The sequence below is a fragment of the Macaca thibetana genome, chromosome 8 (genome assembly GCF_024542745.1).
Source record: "Macaca thibetana thibetana isolate TM-01 chromosome 8, ASM2454274v1, whole genome shotgun sequence".
Lineage (NCBI taxonomy): Eukaryota > Metazoa > Chordata > Mammalia > Primates > Cercopithecidae > Macaca > Macaca thibetana.
In genome coordinates this window covers 97,474,669-97,497,516 of record NC_065585.1, presented here as the reverse complement: position 1 = coordinate 97,497,516, position 22,848 = coordinate 97,474,669, and the positions used below count along the sequence as shown (strand labels likewise).

Here is a 22,848-nt window from a genome sequence, read left to right as displayed (position 1 = left end):
AGCCACCATGCCCAACCATGTTCTTATGGAATCTGGTAACCACTAAAACAAGTGATCCAAGAGCAGCATGGACAAAGAGAAAGTTGCAATGCTTTTTTTTTTTTTTTTTTTTTTTTTTGACAGAGTCTTGCTGTGTTGTCCAGGCTGGAGTGCAGTGGCGTGATCTCGACTCACTGCAACTTCTGTCTCCCGAGTTCAAGTGATTCTCGTGCTTCAGCCTCCTGAGTAGCTGAGATTACAGGTGTGCACCACCACACCCAGCTGATTTTTGTATTTTTAGTAGAGATGAGATTTTGGCCTGTTGACCAGTCTGGCCTCTAACTCCAGGCCTCAAGTGATCTGGCCGCCCTGGTCTCCCAAAGTGTTGGAATTACAGGCATAAGCCACTGTGCCTGCTGGAAGCCTCAATTCCTATTATGACCTGCTCTCAGAAGTCACACATTGTCACTTTCCTCATGATATTATTTGCTAGAAATAAGTCACAACATCCAGCCCTCACTCAAAGAGTAAAGAATTAGTTTTTTTCTTTCAAAGGCTGGTTTTGAGGGGAGCAATGTTAAAGAATTTGTTGTCATATTTTAAAGCTACTGCAATGGACTTTGGGTGGTTTTTAGGTTTTGGCTATTACAAATAAAAATGCTTTTAAAAATGTATGTAAAAATCTGTGTAGACACAGTTTTATTTCTTTGCGTAAACAGGAGTAAAACGGCTAGTTTGTAAGATAGTGTTATGTTTAAATTTTTACTACTTTTACACTGAAGATTTAAGATATCTGTAATACCGATTTGTTCTTGGATTCCTTCTGGTTTAGTCCTTTTTAAATTTTATTCTACTTCTTAAGTTTTGTCACCTCATTTCTGAGTTTTTATTCTGAATGTTTTATCTTGTTTTAAAATTGTAGTTTACCATTTTATCTGTTTTGTGTGTCTTTGATGTACTTTTTTTTTGGTATGTTGGGATGTTATTCTCGTTAGTTTTTCCCTAATAATAATTTTATGGGATTTAGCTTTTATACCTTCCTGTTGCTTATTTTTATGTCTCTGTCTTCTGAAATGATAGGAGGCAGGATTCAGGATAGCTTTTCTTTTCTTTTCTTTTTTTAAGGACGTGGACTCTCACTGGGTTGCCCGAGTTGAAGTGCAGTGGTGCAATCATAGCTCACTGCAGCCTCAAACTCCTGGGCTCAAGTGATCCTCCTGGTTCAGCCTCCTGAGTAGCTGGAACTACAGTCGTGTGCCACCATGCCCAGCTCACTAAAAAGTTTGTTTTGTTTTGTTTTTTTAGAAATGGGGTCTTGCTGTGTTGCCCAGGCTGGTCTTGAACCCCTGGGCTCATGGAATCCTCCTGCCTTGGCCTCCGAAAGTGTTGGGATTACAGGTGTGATCCATGGCACCTGGCTCAGCATAGCTTTTATACCTTGTGTTGTTTTCATATGGCTTGTAAAACTATGGCCACTTGTGTATTTGGTCTTGTAGATTCTCCCTGACTCTGCTCATCTGGACGTTTTCTGTGTCTCTGCCACCCCTGTGCTGCTGAGTAGATTCCACTCCCAGCACTTTCTCAGTGAGGGGCCCAGAAGGGAGTCCAGGGTGACCAGTTTTGGGTGGCCCAGGCTGCTCCCATCTCTTCACATCTTCTTACCGTAGAGCCCCTGCTCTCACCTAGTTTCAGGTGCTGTTCTCAGATCTGTCACCTGCTCTGCTTCCTGGTGAGCACTGATGTCTAGGTTCTCAGGGCCTCCTTGGCTCTCTTACTTTCTTTGGCTTCTGTCCTCTCAGACACTGATTACCATGCTGGACTTTGGAGGGTTGGTGGTTTGTCTTTACCCACTGGTGTTTTGGAGTTTGCTGATTAATTGTGTTTCTATGTTTTTGGCTTTGCTGTCCAGTTGCTGTTTATGTGAAGATTTAGAGACATTCGAAAACTATGCCTTTACTAATGACACTTCTGGGTTTTCAGATTGTAAATTGTTAACTTAATGTCTATTTAATGAAGTTGATAGTGTTTTTTTGTTTTGATTTTTCTGTTAATCATCTCCACAGAGAAAAAGGAGTTGGGATATAGAATGCCCATCCTTTCCAGGAGAAAGACCACTGCAGGTCAGAAGAGCAGGTCTCAGGACAGCAGGGGCAGCTGCCTCTCTCTCTGAAGCATGGCTCAGGTGTGGAGAAGGGTTTCAGGACGCTTCTGGGACTCCGGTAAAGTATCTGTAGAATTGTTTTCCCTGAATGCCAAAGAGGAAATCCTGAGTGTTCAGAACATTGTAATTACATTTCATTGTAATTCCCTTTCTTATTCTTTCAGGACACTGTAATTGGTACACTCCTTTTCTTCCCTTTCATTCCTTTAATAATCGTGGCAAGTTAGTATTCACCTTTTTTTTTTTTTTTTTTTTTTTTTTTTTTGGAGACAAAGTCTCACTTTGTTGCCCAGGCTGGCGCAGTCATAGCTCAGGGCATCCTTGAACCCTTGAACTCCTGGGCTCAGGCTATCTTGCCTCAGCCTGTCAAATAGCTGGGACCATGCCTGGCTAATTTTTTTTTTTTTTTTGAGACAGAGTCTCACTTTGTCACCCAGGCTGGAGTGCGGTGGGGCTATGTTGGCTCACAGCAACCTCCGCCTCCCAGGTTCAAGCAATTCTCTTGCCTCAGCCTCTCGAGTAGCTGGGATTACAGGTGCGTGCCACCATACGCGGCTCATTTTTGTAGTTTTAGTAGAGACCGGGTTTCACCATGTTGGCCAGGCTGGTTTGGAACTCCTGACCTCAGGTAATCCACCTGCCTTGGCCTCCAGAGTGCCGGGATTATAGGCGTAAGCCAGTGTGCCTGGCCGCCTGGCTAATTTTTAAAAAACTTTCTGTAGAGACAGGGTCTTGCTGTGTTGCCTAGGCTGGTCTCTAACCCCTGGCTGCAAGTCATCCTCCTGCCTCCGCCTCCCAGAGAGTTGGGATTACAGGTGTGAGCCCCCATGCCCAGCTCACACCTGTACCTCTTTAATCCATGCAGAACCTTTCTACTTCTTTGTTTGTAAATGAAGGATGTTTACTAAGAATGTTCTCAGAAGATGAAACCATTTAGCATACCACTCTTCACAAGAAATGCACGTCTACTCTGGAGGCATACTCTGGAGATATTGCAGGTTTAGTTCAGGACCAACACAATAAAGTGAATATCGCAATAAAGTGATCACATGAATTCTTTGATTTCTCGGTATATGTAAAAGTTATATTTATATTATACTGTAGTCTGTTAAGTGTGCAATAGTATTATGTCTAAAAAAGCAATGTATATACCTTAATTTAACAATATTTTATTGCTAAAAAAAAATGCTAACAATCATAGGAGCCTTCACCAAGGTGTAATCTTTTTGCTGGGAGAGAGTCTTGCTTTGATGCTGATGGCTGCTTACTGATCAGGTTGGTGGTTGAAGGTTGGGGTGGCTGTGGCAGTGTCCTAAAATAGGGTAAAAGTGAAGTTTACCACATCTATTTACTATTCCTTTCATGAAAGATTACTGAGTAGCATGTGATGCTGATAATATTTGACCTGTAATAGAACTTCTTTCAAAATTGGACTCAATCCTTCCAAAGCCTGACACTGCTTTATCAACTAAGTTTATAGGATATTCTAAATTCCTTGTTATCACTTCAACAATGTTCACAGCATTTTCACCAGGAGTAGATTTTATCTCCAGAAACTACTTTATTTGTTCATCCGTAAGAAGTAACTCTTCATCCATTCAACTCTTAGAAGATTACAGCAATTCAGTCATATGTTCAGGTTGCACTTCTAATTCTAGTTCTCTTGCTGTTTCTATCACATCAGTTTTTCTGCTGAAGTCTTGAACTCCTCAGTCATACATAAGGGTTGGAATCAACTTCTTCCAAACTCCTGTTAATGCTGATATTTTGACCTTCTGTCATTAATCATGAATGTTCTTAATGGCACATAGAATGGTGAATATTTTCCTGAAAGTTTTCAATTTACTTTGCCCAGATCCATCAGAGGAGTCACTATCTATGGCAGCTACAGCCATGTGACATGTATATCTGAAATAATAAGACTTGAAAGTCAGAATCACCCCTTGATCCATAGGTTGCAGAATGGAAGTGGTGTTAGCAGGCATGAAAATAACGTTAATCTCCTTGTGCTTCTCAATCAGAGCTCTTGGGTGACCAGGTGCATTGTCAGTCAGCAGTAATAGTTTGAAAGAAATCTTTTTTTTTCTGAGCAGGTCTCAACAGTGGACTTAAAGTATTACAGTAAAGAATGCTGTAAAGAGATGTGCTGTCATCCAGGCTTTGTTGTTACATTTATAGAGCACAGGCAGAGCAGATTTATCATATGGGCGCTAGAATTTTCAGAATGATACACGAGCATTGGCTTCAACTTAATGTTACCAGCTGCATTAGCCCCTAATATGAGTATCAGTCTGTTCTTTGAAGCTTTATTGCCAAGCATTGACTTCTCTCTAGCTACGAAAGTCTTAAATGGCATCATCTTCTAATATAAGGCTCTTCCATCTCTATTGAAAATCTATTATTTAGCAAGCTACCTTCATCAGTGATGTTAACTGGATCTTCTAGATCACTTGCTGCATTACCTTGTACTTTTATGTTATGGAGATGATTTGTTCATGAACCACCCTCTGCTAGTTGCAGACTTTTCTTCTCCAGCTTCACCTCTCTCAGCCTTCGTAGAATTGAAGAGAGTTAGGACCTTGCTCTGAATTCTGCTCTGGCTTAAAGGAATGTTATAGCGGTTCAATTTTCTATCCAGATTGCTAAAACTCTGTATTAGCAATAGTGCTGTTTTACTTTCTTATCATTTGTGTATTCACTGGAGTAGCACTGTCAGTTTCATTCAAGAACTTTCCTTTGCATTCACAACTGGCTTAACAATTTGGTACAAGAGGTCTAAATTTTAGCCTATCTTAGTTTTTGCCATGCCTTCCTACCTAAGCTTTATCATTTCCAGCTTTTCTTTACTTTTTTTTTTTTTTTTTTTGAGATGGAGTCTCTGTCACTTGGGGTGGTGCAATCTTGGCTCACTGCAACCTCCGCCTCCCAGGTTCAAGTAATTCTCCTGCCTCAGCCTCCCGAGTAGCTGGGATTACAGGCGCCTGCCACCACGCCCAGCTAATTTTTGTATTTTTAGTAGCCACGGGGTTTCATCATGTTGGTCAGGCTGGTCTCGAATTCCTCACCTTAGGTGATTTACTCACTTTGGCCTCCCAAAGTGCTGGGATTACGGGTGTGAGCCACTGCGCCCGGCCATTTCCAACTTTTGATTTAAGGTGTGAAACATTCAGTTCTTCCTTTGTTTGAGCACTTTGAGGCCACTGTAAGGTTGTTAATTGACTTAATGTTAATATTGTTGTGTTGCAGAGAATAGGAGGCCTAAGGAGAAGGCAAGAGATGGAGGAGCACCTGGTTGGTGGAGCAGTCAGAACACACACAGCATTTATTAATTTTGCTCTCTTATATTGGTTTTGACCGTGGCACCCCAAATCAGTTACAGTAGTAATACCAGAGATCACTGATCACAGACCATCATAGCAGATTTAATAATAATGATAAAGTTTGAAATCTTGGGATAATTATCAAAATATGACACAGAGACACAAGTTTATAGGTGAGCAGATGCTGTTGGAAAAATGGCACACAGAATTGGTTGACACAGGATTGCCAGAAATTTTCAATTTGTAAAAAACGCTTTATCTGTGAAGCACAATAAAACAAGGTATGCCTGTATATTCAGAATCTTTTGGCAATGAGATGTTCTGGATAATTTTTGTGTGTTTGTGTACTTACGGAGGAATGCTATTACAAACTCAAGATATTTGGGTATGAGTAGTAATGAGTACCTCATAGGCAGTCAGAGTCATATGAGTGAGCAGATATTACATTGAATGTTAATATGAAACGTTTTGGTCAGTCAGATCTCTTTAGATTCTGGAAAAATACAACAAATTTATAAATATATAAGGAGTACATGCTTTGGGAATACTGAAATTGGTGAATTGGTAAAGGAAATCAGAGAAGAATATGTTAAGGAGAGTATAGTTTAAGATTTTGAATATTTTATAAAAGTTTTTTTTTGCATTTGTCACATAAATTCCATGGTTATTATTTTGCCTGCAGTCATTAACAGCTGAAGAGAAGACGATTACAGAAAAACACCTTGAATTATCCCCTAGACCCAAGCAAGGTAACTATTTTGTTGATTTCTTGACAGAGAAGATATAAGACTAATAAATCCTTCTGTGATTATTTTAAAAATTTGTTTTTTTAAAAAAGTTACATGGTTTGGGGAGACTATATTCATAGTTAAAAAACATCAAGACAAGGTAAAAAGGTATTTTTGAGAACTCTGTCATCGCTGTCACCATCTACCCCATTTCTCCTGCCCGCCTAACTAACATTTTTTTGTGTGTCCTTGCTGAGTTCTTTTTTTTTTTTTTTGAGACAGAGTCTTGCTCTGTCGCCCAGGCTGGAGTGCAGTGGTGTGACCTCGGCTCACTGCAAGCTCCACCTCCCAGGTTCACGCCATTCTCCTGCCCCAGGCTCCCGAGTAGTTGGGACTACAGGTGCCCGCCACCGTGCCCAACTAATTTTTTTGTGTGTTTTTAGTAGAGATGGAGTTTCACCGTGTTAGCCTGCCTTGGCCTCCCAAATTGCTGGATTACAGGCGTGAGCCACCGTGCTTGGCCCCTGAGTTCATTTTTATCACAGAGCCCAGTAGGTTTAGCTCATGCTCATAGCTCCAGGGTTTTGTGTGGTTTTTTTTTTTTTTAAATCAGATTTGGGAAGGAAACGTGACCTATGCCAAAAGAACTATACTGCTTCAGGCTCTGAAATTCTTTCTTGATGAATTAGGGAACTTTAAATAAGTAGTAGAAAACTGTTCAAACACTAGAGTATTTGGATAAATGAGGTTGAATTTGTCTCCTGCAGCAGGACATCCAGAGGGCTAAATTCTTTCTGAATTCTGTAGCCTGAGTGTGGGATTGGTTCTCATGGTCGGTAGGTGGTGGCTGAATTCTCCAGGCTGAATTCTTGGAAGAGTGTAGGTGCTGAGGATTTTTGCCAAGTCAGCTTTGCCTTTCTTTTGGGAAGGAATGCCCTTCCCAGTCTAGTCTACCTTTGACTAGAACCTGTTACAAAGGGTCACCTCCACTAAAGATACTTTAGTGAAATTAAGGATTTTTAGATAGGTATGTTGCTGCTAAAGAAAACTGGGGTTATTAGTAATGAAGAGGGGGTGGGTGGATATTAGGTAGGCCGCTGGTTCTGCCGCCATAGGCAGTCAGCCCCGCTGTGGGTGTGTAGGAAGAGTGAGGGCTTGTGACTTCCGGGATCTTGCTGCATCCTAGCTCTATAATCTTTGAAAACTAAGCTAAACATTCGCAGTCTCAGTTTTGTATCTGGAGAATGGGTATAATCATTGGGTTATTATGAATATTAAGTGAGCTAAAAATAGTAGATTAAATGCCTAGAGGTGCTTCAGTAGGCGCTTGATTGATGACAGCAGTTGCTCATACGTCAGTGGCATAACTTTCTGTGACATTCTAAACCATGTTATTATTTCAGTGACATGCATTCTTTTCTATACAAATGAAAAAGAAAATTTACCAAAAATGTTTCTTTAAAATTTATAAAATGTTGTATTATGAAATAAAGTGTACACATCTTTTAAATACTATAATCTTCTGATGGAATTGCAGAAGCTGTTGGCAGAGACAAGCCTCTGACCTTAGGCACACATTACAAAAGCATGTTCCCCAACTCTGCTTCCCAGCTGTCATAAAAATACTGCCTCCTCACCCAAAATGTAGTATAGAATTTTTATCCTGGAATTTTTGTTAATAGGATGTCTTAAACTAATACTTCAGTATTAGTTTAAATGAACCTGTTAAAAATGAACCAGTTCTACGAAATTCCTCGAGTCTCTTTTTCTATCAGTCTCCACTACAAATAGCGAGCCTTTATTAAGTTATTAATAATGATTTTTTGCCTTAGCAAGCTGCGTATGTTATAAATAAAGTAACTATACATTCATACAAGCTCTTCTAACCTTTCAGAATATATTGATCATTCTATAGAGTAGAAAGTACACCAGAGTATGGGTCAAATAAGTAGTGGCATGGGAAAATCATCCAAAAATGTATTTTTGTTATGAAATACAAGGTAACAACTTATTTAATGTTTCTTTTTCAAAGTTGAATTTACTTATACATGTTTAAAACTCCAGAGAAGATTCAAGCCATATCTGCTAAAGAAAAATACTTTTCCCCCCAACATATTATAAAAGTTTAGAAACCAAAATTAACTTGATCTTTGAATATTATAGCAATTGACACTAATGAGAAGAGGAAAAAACTAAAATTATCCGGCTAATAAAAAATTACTAATAATTATTATTTCTTGACCTGCCTGTTTCCCCACTAGACCACTGGCTTCTTAAGGGCAGACCCCATCTGTTGCTCATCTTTATATCACTGCTGAACTAGTTTCCAAAGGCTGTATTATGGCCTTTGGAAGTACCACAAACTGGGTGGCTTTAATCAGCAGAAACTGACTGTCTCACAGTTCTGTAGGCCAGTCTCCAAAATGAAGCTGTTGGCAGGGTTGGTTCATTCTGAGGGCTGTGGGGGAAGAATCTGTTCTAGACCTCTCTCCTTGGCTTGTAGATACTGCGTTCTTCCTCTGTCTCTTCCCCAGGTCTCTTCACATTGTTTTCTCTGTGCATGTCTGTCTTTGTGTCCAGATTTCCCCTTATAAGGATTTCAGTCATCTTGGATTAGGGCCCACCCTAATTACCTTACTTGAATTTGATTACCTCTATGAAGACCCTGTCTCCAAATAAAGTTACATTCTGAGGTACAGAAGGTTAGGACTTCAACATATGAATTTTGGGGGGCGGGGCGGGAACACAGTTCAGCTCATAACACCGGGTGCTAGGACAGTGCCTAGCCCACAGTGGGCACCCAGAAATGTTCAGTCTGGCTAATATTTATCCTACGGTTCCATTGGAATGAGCCTTGATATCAAGGACACCCTCTTTTCAGCAAGTAAAATGAGTTGCTAATCAATTCCTGGTAGTGGTTTTTTTTTTTTTTTTTGAGATGGTAGTGGTTTTAACTATCTAGTTGTGCAGTCAGGTGCCTATAATTCATGGATTTATAAATCTAGAGTCCTGGTCTCTGAGGTTTTGAATGACATAACTAATGATTATCCTGTCTTTTAAATTAGATGGTACATAAGCATCAGACTTATTTTCTTAGATACACTAAACTAATCGTGAAAACAACTGCAGGTCTCTCTGACTTGGGAGCCACGCATAATGGTTAAGAACATGGACTCAGAAGCTAAACTGCCTGGATGTGCCTCTCAGGCACCACAGCTGATGGCCGAAAAAAGGCATTACATTTGGGAAGTGCTTTTCAATGAATGATTCATAACATAGGAACTGTACGAATAAAGCTGTAAATTCACCTAAACCTAAAGGGAAAAATAGCATGGCCAAAATTACATATATAAGTCTGGTATTGTATAGGGCAGGAAGATCACTTGAGCCCAGGAGTTTGAGGCTGCAGTGTGCTGTGATCATGCCTGTGTACAGCTGCTGCAGTCCATCCTGGGCGACATAGCAAGACCACATCTCTTACAAAAAATTACACATACATAAACAAAATTTAAAATTCAGAAAAACCAGGGAAAATATTGTGACTCATGTCACAGACCAAGGCTGATCTTTCTCATAAAGAACCGTCAGAACTTAATCTAGGGGAAAAAAGATAACTATTGCAAAAATAATGGTTATGGAGGGACTGCTTTCAAAAAAGGAAATATAAATGATTTTCAAATGTATGAAAAGGTGCTCAGCCTCAAGGCAGTGAGGTCAGTTTTTTCTGATCAGATCATCCAAAATCTTAGTATATGTCTTTCTGTTTGTTCTTTTATGTTCTTTTGAAGTCTAAAAACGTGTACTTTGGTTTTACACGTCTCTTAAGTATCAGGGGAACCCACCCCCAGTATTTCAACATAGGTTCTTTCTATTTTAGCTAAGTGTTGGCCAGCTGAGAAATAAAGAGTACAAAGAGAGGAATTTTACTACTGGGCCTCCAGGGGTGACATCACATATCGGTAGGACCATGATGCCCACCTGAACAGCAAAACTAGCAGGTTTTTATTAAGGACTTCAAAAGGGGAGTTGGTATACGAACAGGGAGTAGGTCACAAAGATCACATGCTTCAAAGGGCAAAAAGAAGAACAAAGATCACATGCTTCTGAGGACAATAAAGATCACAAGGCAAAGGGCAAAGCAAAGATCACAAGGCAAAGGGCGAAATCAAAAACTCCTGAGAAGGGTCTATATTCAGCTGTGCACGTATTGTCTTGATAAACATCTTAAACAACAGAAAACAGGGTTTGAGAAGAGAAACCCGTCTGACCTCAAATTCACCAGGGTGGGTTTTTTCCCCCACCCTATTATGCCTGAGGGTACTGCAGGAGACCAGTCCTTATCTCAACCACATAGGAGAGAGACTCCCAGAGAGGCCATTTATAGACCTCCCCCCAGGAATGCATTCATTCCCCAGGGTTTTAATTATTAATATTCCTTGCTGGGAAAAGAATTTAGTGGTATCTTCCCTACTTGCATGTCCGTTTATAGGCTCTCTGCAAGAAGAAAAATATGGCTCTATTCTGCCCAACCCCACAGGCCATCAGACCTTATGGTTGTCTTCCCTTGTTCCCTGAAAATTGCTGTTCTCTTTTTTTTCAAGGTGCACTGATTTCATATTGTTCAAACACATGTGTTTTACAATCAATTTGTACAGTTTAACACAATAGTGGTCCTGAGGTGAGGTACATTCTCACCTTATGAAGATAACAGGATTGAGAGATTAAAGACAGGCATAAGAAATTATAAAAGTATTATTTGGGAAGTGATAAATGTCTATATTAGAATGAAATCTTCACAATTTATGTTCAGAGATTGAAGTACAGAAATTGTAAAAGTATTAATTTTGGGAACTGATATATGTCCATATTAAAATGATACTTCACAATTTATGTTCCTCTGCCATGGTTCCAGCTGGTCCCTCCATTTGGGGTCCCTGACTTCCCGCAACACTTGTTTCTTGTAGGTATTTTATTGTTTTTTCTACTGCTTTAAATTTGATTTCGTATCATAGTTTGTACCTTGCCACCTTTATTGGACTTTCTTATTAATGGTAGTAATTTTTCAGTTGGTTTCTTGACTTTTCCATGAATTCATTTTATAATTTGCAAATAGTGATAACTTCCTTTTCTTTTCTTTTTTTTTTTGAGATGATGTCTCACTCTGTCACCCAGGCTAGAGTGCAGTGGCGCGATCTCTGCTCACTGCGACCTCCACCTCCTGGGTTCAAGCAGTTGTCTGCCTCAGTCTCTGGAGTAGCTGGGATTACAGGCCCCCACAACTACGCCTGGCTAATTTTTTGTATTTTTAGTAGAGATGGGGTTTCACCATCTTGGCCAGCCTGGTGTTGAGCTTCTGACCTCGTGATCCACCCACCTCGGCTTCCCGAAGTCTGGGATTACAAGCGTGAGCCACCGCTCCCGGTCGATAACTTGCTTCTTGACTTACTTTTCAAATGCACAATAATGAGAGAGATTGATAATGTCTCTTGGAAGTACCCAGTTTATTAGCTTTTTAGATAGATATAGATTCTTAGGATGTTCTGAATAGTTTATTTTTCCTTTTATAACATGAACAATAGGCCACTTCAGTAATTCTAGATGTTTGTGGCACAAAGTAGTAAGTGTTCAGTAAATGTTGACTAATCCATGTTTTTTGCCTTTGTAAATACTGTTTTTTCAGACATCGTGTTAGTGAATCCTCTTTTCCTGATCAATGCAAAGTGGAACATTCAGTTTTTTTGTGCCACCACTATTCCATGACATACGTCTGGTATAGTGTTAGTTTTTTTCATGATTAGTGTTTCCTTCCAGACCACACATGTTCCTTGTGGGAAAGAGTTTTCTTTTCTTTTCTCTTTTCTTTTCTTTTCTTTTCTTTTTTAGAGATGGGATCTTACTCTGTCACTCAGGATGGAGTGCCGTGGTGCAGTCATAGCTCACTGCAGCCTCAAACATTTGCTCTTAAACTCGTCCTCCTGCTTCAGACTTCCAAGTAGCTGGGACTACAGGCATGCACCACTATGCTCAGCTAATTTTTTAATTTTTTGTAGAGATTGGGTCTCACTGTGTTGCCTAGGCTGGAGTTTTTTTTGTTTCCTCATGGTTTACTGTATCAGAGGGGTTCTGTAAATATGTATCTGATGAAGCCTAGGTTTATTTTTTGTAAAACATGAATTTTATAAATATCTAATCTCTTCATTTCATAGTGTATTGAAATGCGCTTTGAAATATATCAAATATACCACGTAGGATAAGATATGTATGTATATATGTACATATATATGTTTTAGCATTATATTTATAATTATGAATATAAACAGAATAATTGAGTTTTATTAGGTATATATTCCTTTTCTGACCAATATCAGAAAAGTTTGCTGTTGACTTTTGATTCTACCAAGATGAAATAGCCCCATTCTGGCTACGTTTTCCACCTATTTGAATGGCTATAATAAAAAATAGTGGCAATACCAAATGCTGGTGAGGTTGTGGAGAGACTGGATCACCAGTACATTGCAGGTGTACAGTAAAATGGTACAACCACTCTGGAGAGCAGTCTGGTGATTTCTTAAAGACTAAACATGCAATTACCATATAACCCAGCAACTGCATGCTTAGGCATTTGTCCCAGAGAATGAAAATTAAATTTATATAGCATCTTGTACACAGATGTTTATAAGCAGCTTTGTTCATAATAGCCCCAAACTAGAAACAACACAGATGTCCTTCAGTAGGTGAATGATTAAACAAACTATGGTGCATAGTATCATGGTGTACTATTCAGTAATAAAAAGAAAATAAATGTTGATAACTTAGATGAATATCTAAGAAATTATTCTGAGTGAAAAAAGTCAATCCTAAAAGGTTACATAGTGATTTTATTTATATAACCTGTGTGTGTGTGTGTGTGTGTGAGTGAGAGAGAGAGAGAGAGAGAGAGAGAGAGAGAGAGAGAGGAGAGAGAAAGGGAGAGAGACGGAGACAGAGAGAGATGGAGTTTCGCTCTTGTTGCCCAGGCTGGAGTGCAGTGGCTCAATCTTGGCTCACTGCAACCTCTGCCTCCTGGGTTCAAGCAATTCTCCTGCCTCAGCCTCCCCAAGTAGCTGAGATTACAGGTACCTGCAACCACGCCCGGCTAATTTTTTTGTGTTTTTAGTAGAGATGGGGTTTCGCCATGTTGGCCAGGCTGGTCTCGATTATATAACATTTTTATAATGACAGAATTACAGAAATGCAAAATTGAGTAGTGGTTGACAGAGTTCAGGGATTGGTATGGGGCCAGGAGATGGTGTAGCTATAAAAAGGTAATGCAAGGCATCCTGTGGTGATAGAAGTGATCTGTATCTTGACTGGATGAGTGTCAGTATCCTGGTTGTGTTGTACTACAGTTTTGCAAGATGTTACCATTGGAGGGACTGGGTGATGGATACAAGAGTTTTCTCTGTTGTTTCTTACAACTGTATATTAATCTAATATTATCTCAAAATAAAAAGTGTAATTAAATACAATGTTTGGTCTTAAGTGTTTTAAGCACCCTGCTCCCAGAGCTCTTAGCACGGCAAAGGAAGCACACAGAAGCATTCCTGTTACTCATAAGTTTTGACTTTGTGTTTTGCATTTTAAAAAATTTTTTGTTTTCATCAAATACCCCAGGAAGTTATACTTTTATAAAATGTTATTTCAGGTCTTATTTTTCTGGTTTTCTTTTGTGCTCTAGTCACTTTCCTTTTTTTGTATAACTTAACCCGTTCTACTTCTTTTTCTTCTTGGAACTTGGCTTCGAACTCAAGAGAATGTTAGTGAGATTGTGCATAGAACTTCAGGTAGAAAGATTTGACGTAGACATTGCTTTTCCTATCACAGAGTTTTGTGTATTCGTGACTTTGGCAAAATTACACACATAAAATTGTATTCTGATAAATGACCATATAAGGAGATGATATTTATGTGCTTTCTTTTTCTTCAACAGAAACTACCACATTTAAAAGCACCAGTGGGCTTACAGATATAACATGGAGTTCCAGTGGAAGTGATTTTTCGGATGAAGATAAGACACTTTCTCAATTACAGAGAGATAATGGACATTGCTCTAGAATAGACAGATTTTGTAACAGGAACATTGTGTGTCCAGAAGATGGGACTAGTGAAGGTAAATTGATAATTTTGTTAGAAATCCAGTTTCTGTTAAATATTGGATTTAATATTGGAAGAAACTTACATTCCTTTCTAGTATTTATCATTAACATTCCACCTATCAGAATGGCTACAATAAAAAATAGTGACAATACCAAATGCTGGTGAGGTTGTGGAGAAACTGGATCACCAGTACATTGCAGGTGTACAGTAAAATGGTACAACCACTCTGGAAAAGAGTCTGGCAGTTTCTTAAAGACTAAGCATGCATTTACCATATAGCCCTGCAACTGCACCTTTAGGCATTTGTCCCAGAGAATGAAAATTAAATTCCTTTCTAATAGTTAGGATTTTACTGAGTTCCACCCTCTATGCTAAACACTTCAGAAACATTTTCTTGTTTAATATTTCTCAAAACAACTCTAGGAGATAGGTATTACAGATATTATTTTTATAGTTAACAACTTAAGCTTGGACTGATGGAATGGATTGGCATTCCATTTTAGGTCTCTCTGCTCCATAGCCAATTCTTTCACCTTCTACACAGTGCCACGCCCACACTGCCTTCTTCCCAACCTGTTGGGTAAATACTGTGACAACCAGTGTGTGGTAGAGGTGTAACGTACTGACAAATTTCTATTCAGATGGCGTTTTATATTGTGTCATGTTTTAAACAATTGAAAGCAGAGTTTCTTATCCTTGACACTCTTGACATTTTGGGCCAGATGATTCTTTGTTATGGGGAGTAGCACCTTCCTCTGCCTATAGGATATTCTGCCGTGTCCCTTGCCTTTACCTGCTGGGTCACGGTAGGATCCCAACCACAGTGATGATAACCAGAGATGTCTCCAGATGTTGTCAAGGGTCCCCTGAAGGACAAAAATCACCCCTAGTTGATAACCACAGATGTAGAATTATGGAAATCATGTCCTTTTAGAATTTTTAAAATATACAAATAATCTGTAGAATATTTAAATGTCTTAATGTTTTCAAAATAAGCTTGTGACTTTTAACTCTTGACAGTTCATGTTAGTTACCTAGGGTTAGGTTTGTACAGAGACAGCTTCTCGGGAGGGTAGTTAAATTCTTTTGACCACTTTGTATGTCATTTTGGTAACTATTAATTCCATTGACATTTTAGTAGTTACCAGGTGAAGTGGTATTTTAGGATTATATATAAGCTGATAGCAATTCGACCATAGTAAATTAAATTTATTGTTACATAACTCTTGGTTTGTCTTCATACATTTCAGAATACAAAGTTTATGCTTTTTATGGGTAAATAGTATGGTTTGTGCCTCCCAAAGTGCTGGGATTACACATGTGAGCCATCGTGCCCAGCCTCCCTTCCATTTGGTTTTTAGCAATTGTCTAAAAGTTTTTATAACTTTCGGAAAATCTCTTAAATTATTGGAGATCCAATTTCCTCATCTGTAAAATGCAAATTTAAGTGTAATAGTAGCAGTCTTCCTGTTTTTTAAAAGTTTTGTGACCACAAAAGTTTTGTGATGAAAGCGCCAGTTATTTCATAGCATGCATCACATTGCAATATGTATTAATTTGTGGGCTACTTCAGGCTAGGAATGGTGCTGTTTTCTCTCTTGTATTTATTTCGTATTGTGAGTATCTTGAATGGTGTGATGGGCTCTTTTTAGGCACTTGCTTTGTCTAATGAATGAAGGAGTGAATGAATGAACGAGTGCTGCAAAGATGTGTGATACTGGCGGCAGCTCTGAGGGCATTTGTGTTTTTCCCTTGTCTGTCCCTGGCTTCCTATTGGGAAGGTTCAGCAGCCTGGAAAATCTCTAATGTGTTCCCCTGCCTGGCTTCCATGACTGAATTTGATGTTTATGTGGGAAGCAGTTGCCATTATGCATCTGCTTCTCTCAGTGGTGGCTGGACCTTCAGTCTGTTAAAATCATTATAGCGGCTGTTTTTTTTAAGAGATGAGGTCTTGCTCTGTCACCGAGGCTGGAGTGCAGTGGATCATAGCTCACTGTAACTTCAAACTCCTGGGCTCAAGCAATCCTACTATATCCTCTTAATTATGTTTAGTGAAAAAGTCTAGCCATGTAAGAAAGGAGAAAAAAATAATACATAGTTTATTTGCTTAAACATGCTGGAGAAACTCTACAAGGATACAGAAACAATAAAAGTAGTTAAAATTGGAGTTGGAGTAAGATTTGGGAGAAACAGTGATTTGAGATGAGAGTAGAAATATACTTTTCACTGTCTAAATTTTTTTTTTTTTGAGACAGAGTCTCGTTCTGTTGCCCCGGCTGGAGTTGAGTGGCACGATCTCGGCTCACTGCAACCTCCACTTCCCGGGTTCAGGCGATTCTGGTGCCTCAGCCACCTGAGTAGCTGGGACTATAGATGTGCGCTGCCATGTCCAGCTAATTTTTTGTATTTTTAATAGAGACAGCATTTCATCTTGTTGACCAGGCTGGTCTTGAACTCCTGAGTTTTGGCATTCTGCCCACCCTGGCCTCCCAGAGCTCTAGGATTATAGGCATGAGCCTTGTGCCTGGCCCTAGATATGTTTTTTAAAATTACTAAATGACATGGATAACTACTAAGAATAAAGGAGATTTAAAAGTGAAAGATTAAGGAGATAATTAAGCAAGTTAAAAATTGTATTTTTTAGGTGAATTACAGTTTATTGACTGGGAGATCGACAGTGACAGGGCAGAGGCTAGTGACTGTAATGAATTTGAAGATGATGAGGGTGCTGTGGAAATCTCAGACTGTGCTTCTTGTGCAAGTAATCAGTCTTTGACAAGTGATGAGAAGCTATCGGAGCTTCCCAAGGTAAGAATGAATTATTTCAAAACTTTTAGTCTCTGTATAACATCTGCTAATCATAGTTGTTTTGTGTGTGTGTGTGTGTGTGTGTGTGTGTGTGTGTTTTCCTGTCCTTCCTCAAGAACAACCACTTTTGACTCTTAGGGGATTCTTTTCTTCTTTACTCGCTTATCTCTAAATAACATGCTTGTGCTGTACTTCTCAACGTGGATAAATATTGATCTCTCTTCTCGCTCACTTCCCACCCTCACTGCACGCTGAACTTTTTTTATCCTACTGTTCTCCCAGTGCAGATATATCAAAGTTTGGTTAGATTATATTCAGCATTTTACACAATTGTGAATAAATAATATTGATAGCCAAGGGAAATATTATTATCCTTTGCAACTATTTGCTTTCCCTAGACTTAATAATTATTTTGGTTTTTGTTCATCTAGTTTTACTTACTGATGGAAAAAAATACTTTTTCATCATTGCCTAGCTCTCTTGTTAAGATTTTCAGACAGCAGGCATTCTGTGAGTTTCATTTTTTTGGAGAACTCTTTCCCACAACCTCCTAGCTGCTCCAGTTTGAACTCGGCGTCCTCTCTCCTTTCGCGAACATTGTCACCCGGACTTTGCTATCATTCTGGGAATTTATTGACCTCTGTCCTGTATTGTGCTCCTTTATCCAGGATTTCATGTTTTCCTCTTTCTTGGTTTTCACCCTGTTTTGGTTGAACACATCTTACCGTAACTTCCTGAGGAATTATTTGGTATGTCAGAAGATGCTTTTGTCATATTTTGATGTGTGATTGAAAATTTGTATAGAATTTTTAGGTTGGAAATAATTTTCCTTCGAAGTTTTGAAGGCATTGCTTCATTATCTTAGCTCAAGTTGCTGTCCATAACCTTGAAGCTATTCTCATTCTTGACCTTTTAAGATTTTTCTCTTCATTACTGGTTTTAAGCAGTTTGATTGTGATATGCCTTGGTATGATTTTTCAGTTGGTGTTTGTCAAGCCTTTTGAATCTATGGTGTTTTGGGGGTTCCCCAAGACCACCTCCAGGTTCAGCAGTTGACTAGGAGGACACACAGGACTTAGCATATAGTCATACTCATGGCCATCATTTATTACGCTGAAAGGATACAAAAATAGGGTGAAAAAAAGGGTGTAAAAAAGGGTCTTGCTGTGTCACCCAGGCTAGAGTGCAATGGTGCGCTCATAGCTCACTGCAGCCTTGATCTCCTGGGCTCAAGTGATCCTCTCACCTCAGCCTCCAGAGTAGCTGGTCCTACAGGCATGTGCCACCACGTCTGGCTGATTTTTGTGTTTTTTGTATAATGTGGTTTGCCATCTTCCTCAGGCTGGTCTCGAACCCTTGTGTTCAAGGGATCCGTCCACCTTGGTCTCCCAAAGTGCTGGAATTGCACGTGTCAGCCACCATGCCTGGCCAAAAGAATGCAAATTTAAATCAGCAGTCTTCCACGAGTCCTCTCCCAGTGGAGTCACACAGTATATGCTTAATTCTTTCAGCAAAATGTTTAGATGACATGTGTGAAGTGTTATGTACTAGGGAACTCATTAGAGACTCAGGGTTTTTATTAGGGACTGGTAACATAGGCACCCTCTCCCTAGAATCTACCCAAATTCCAGACTTCAGAAAGAAAATGGGTATTCAGTATAAACCATATTGTTTGCACAGTTTAGGCACAGTGACCCACCATTATTTATCATTTATGGAATGATGAAGATTCTCCTGAAATCTGTTTTCAGAAGCTAGGCAAGGACCAGCTTTGCAAGCAGGGTTTTCTAAGGATAGCTACTTCAGGCCAACTATGTTAACTCTTTTCTGCATATATGTGAGTTTGTAGTTTTCATCACATTTGGTAAGTTTTTGGCTTTTACTTCTCAATAAATTTTTTTTCTGACTCCCCTTTTCATTTCCTCCTGTGACTCCAATTACATGTATATTAATTAGGCTGCCTAATGTGTCATGTCTCATTTTTGCTGTCATTGTTTTGTCCCCTTCATTTCATTTTGGGTGGTTTCTGTTGCTACATCTTCAAGTTTTTTTTTAATTCTTTTTTTTAATAACTTTTTTAAAATTCTTCAGTATATTCTGCAGGTAATACTATAAGTGTGTTGGTCATCTCTGACATTGTAGTTTTCATTTCTAGAAGTTTGATATGAGTCTTTTTATATTGTCCATGCCTTTCCTTAACATGTCATACATTCTATATTTTGAACATAGAGTATATTTATAATAACTTTTTAATGGCTATTTTGGTAAATCTATCTGTGTCATTTCTGTGTCTATTTCGCCTCCTTATGGGTTGTATTCTTCTGCTTTTTTGCATGCCTATACATTTTAAAAAATTGTAAAATGCAATGCACTGTTATTATAGTCATCATTCTGTGTATTAGATTACTAAAGCATATTCCTTCTGTCTAAATGAAATTTTGTATCCTTTAATCGGCATCTTCCCTTTCTCCATCCACTTTTCTCTCCCAGCCTCTGGTAACCAACATTCTACCCCGATTCTGTAAGTTCTACTTTTTTAGATTCCCCATGTAAGTAAGATCATGCTGTATTTGTCTTTGTGTGCCTGGCTTATCTGAGTTAACGTAATGTCCTCCAGGTTCATTCATGTCGCAAATGATAGAATTTCCTTCTTTATTAAGACTGGATAGTATTCCATTGTGTAGATATACTACATTTTCTTTATGCATTCATCTAGACACCTAGATTGTTTCCAAATCTTAGCTATTGTGAATAGCACTGCAATTAACATGGGAATGCAGATTTTTTTTTTAGCATACTGATTTCAATCCTTTGGCCCAGAAGTGGGATTACTAGATTATATGGTAGTTCTATTTTTTCGTTTTTTGAGAGACCTTCATGCTATTCTCCATAATAGCTGTGTTAATTTACATTCCCACCAACAGTGTACAAGAGTTTGGCCTCCCAAAGTGCTGAGATTACAGGTGTGAGCCACCGCGCCTGGCCTGCAGTATTTTCTTTTAGGACATTTAACAGATGTATTTGATTACTGATATGACTTTCCATATTAACTTGATAGTACTTTGATATTATTGGCTGGGGTTTTATAATTTATTTTATTGGTGTCTTCAAGAACCATTTGCTGTGGTTTGAATATCCCCTCCAAAACTCTTGTTGAAATTTAATTATCATGGTGACAATATTAAAATATGGGACTAATACAGTTTGGGTCTGTGTCCCGAACCAAATCTCATGTTGAATTGTAATTTCCATTGTTGGAAATGGGGCCTGGTGGAAGTTGACTGGATCATGGAAGTGCATTTCTCATGAATGGTTTAGCACCATCCCCCTTGGTACTGTCCTCACAATAGTGAGTGAGTTCTTGTGAGAGCTGATAATTTAAAAGTGTGTAGCAGCCTGGCACCGTGAGTCCTGCCTATAATCCCAGCACTTTGGGAGGCCAAGATGGGAGGATCAGTTGAGCCCAGGAGTTTGAGACTGACCTGGCCAACATAGCAAGACCCTGTCTCTATTAAAAAAATAAATACATAAATACATAAAAGTGTGTAGCACTGCCCGCTTTGCTCTCTTGCTTTCACCGTGTGAAGTGTATGCTCCCTCCTCTCACTGCTTTCACCATGTGAAGTGCCTGCACCCACTTTGCCTTCCACCATGAGTGAAAGCTCCCTGAGGCGTCCCCAGAAGCATATGCTACCATGCTTCCTGTACAGCCTGCAGAACTGAGACAGTTAAACCTCGTCTTTTATAAATTACCCAGTCTCAGGCATATCTTTATACCAATGTAAGAATGGTATATATTAAAAGAATGGTCTATGTTAAAAGAACCTTTTAATGGTTCCTGTATTAGGATTAGGCCATGAGGGCCTTGCCCTCATGAATAGATTAATATCATTATTACAGTAGTGGGTTTGTTACCACAAGGACGTGTTGTTATAAAAATTTTCTGTCCCTTGCTCTCACCCTCACTTGTCTTTCTGCTTTCTGCCATGGGAAGGTGTAGGACAAAGGTCCTTACCAGGAGCCAGCACCTTAATATTGGAATTTCACTCTCCATAACTGAAAGAAATAAACTTCTTTTCTCTGTAAATTACCTACCTTATGGTATTCTGTCATAGCAAAGCAAAATGGACCAAGACACCATACCTACAGAGGGCAGCAGAGACATAGCAGTGAATTCTCATAACCTAATTTTTCAGGAAGTGTGAAGGAAATTGGGTTTAGGTGAACTTTGTTATGTAATTCTCATATACTTTATGTAGTGACTTCTATGCAAATACAGGCTAATAGACATAATGAATGTAAAGTAATGTGAGACTCAGGAACTTTTGTGAGAAGGTAAGCAACAGAAGCTGGTTGGCACAGATAAAAGATCTGAAAGTAGTTCGTGTAGTTTTAAAGGAAAAGTAAATGTGGCTTTCAAATTTGAAATAATGGATTCATTTTTATGAAGCAGCTATTTTGTTTGTGTTCTTACCAGTAAGGGTAGGAAAAATGATTCAGTAACTCATAGAAGGTGGAATTATGGAAAAGTTTAAAAATAAAACAAGAATAAACAAAATTTTGTATCACATGGGAGTGTATTATAACCTTGCAGAAAGTGATCTGACAAACCTTTAAAAATATTTCTAAATTTAATGTGCATATATATAATTGTCTTTATTTTTACTTATATAAATTTTTGAAAATCAGTTTTGCTTTTAATCCGTTTTAATAGTGAATTAGAATAAAATGATATGACTAGATGTGTACTAATTGTTAATGCCTAAGAACTGCCCATTGTTTTCATCTTTTTTCCCAATGTTTTACATTGTAAAATACACTCAACGTAAAATTTGCTATTTTGACCATTTTTAAATGTGCAGTTCAGTGGTATTGAATATTTTCATAATGTTGTGTCAACTACCATCACCACCATCTATCTCCAGAACTCTTTTGATCTTGTGAAATTGAAACTCTATACTCATTAAACAGTAACTCCTCCTTCTGTCTTTCCCCCAGCTTCTGGCAACCACTGTTCTACTTTGTGTATGATTTTGACTACTGTAATTACTTCATATGAATAGAATCATATAGTATATGTCTTTCTGTGACTGGTTTATTTCACTTAGCATAATATCCTTAAGGTTAATCCGTGTTGTTAGAATATTTTATTTTTATTTTTTGAGATGGAGTCTCACTCTGTTGCCCAGGCTGCAGTGCAGTGGTGCGATCTTGGCTCACTGCAACCTCCGCCTCCTGGGTTCAAGTGATTGTCGTGCCTTGGCCTCCTAGTAGCTGGGATTATAGGCACATGGCACCACGCCCAGCTAACTTTTGTATTTTTAGTAGAGACGGGGTTTCACTATGTTGGCCAGGCTGGTCTTGAACTCCTGACCTCAAGTGATCTGCCCACCTCAGCCTCCCAAAGTGCTGGGATTTCAGGCATGAGCCACTGAGCCCGGCTAGGATTTCCTTCTTATTAAAGACTGAATAGTATTCCATTGTATGTTTATACCACATTTTTACTTAATTTGTGACCTAACATATGGTCTATCCTGGAAAATGTTCTATATTCACTTGAGAAGAATATGTATGCTATTGTTGGGTACAGTGTTGTGTATGTGTCTGTCAGATCTAGTTGGTTAGTGTCTGAGGTCCTCTGTTTCCTTACTTATCTTCAATCTGGCTATTCTATCCACTATTGAGAGCAGGGTATTGATTTAATCATCTGTTATTT

General features: G+C 38.8%; 1 protein-coding gene across 5 annotated transcripts in view; it reads left to right on the top strand.

The window, feature by feature from the left end:
• SPIDR (scaffold protein involved in DNA repair) overlaps positions 1 to 22,848 on the top strand; it is a 480,217-nt gene that overhangs the window by 28,724 nt on the left and 428,645 nt on the right. For 2 of the 5 annotated variants that reach the window (XM_050800368.1, XM_050800369.1), the window contains exons 2-5: positions 2,043 to 2,198; positions 6,143 to 6,209; positions 14,158 to 14,337; positions 16,969 to 17,132. In XM_050800368.1, coding sequence (XP_050656325.1) covers positions 2,043 to 2,198; positions 6,143 to 6,209; positions 14,158 to 14,337; positions 16,969 to 17,132 — 567 coding nt within the window. The other 3 variants (XM_050800370.1, XM_050800372.1, XM_050800374.1) reach the window with 3 other exon arrangements.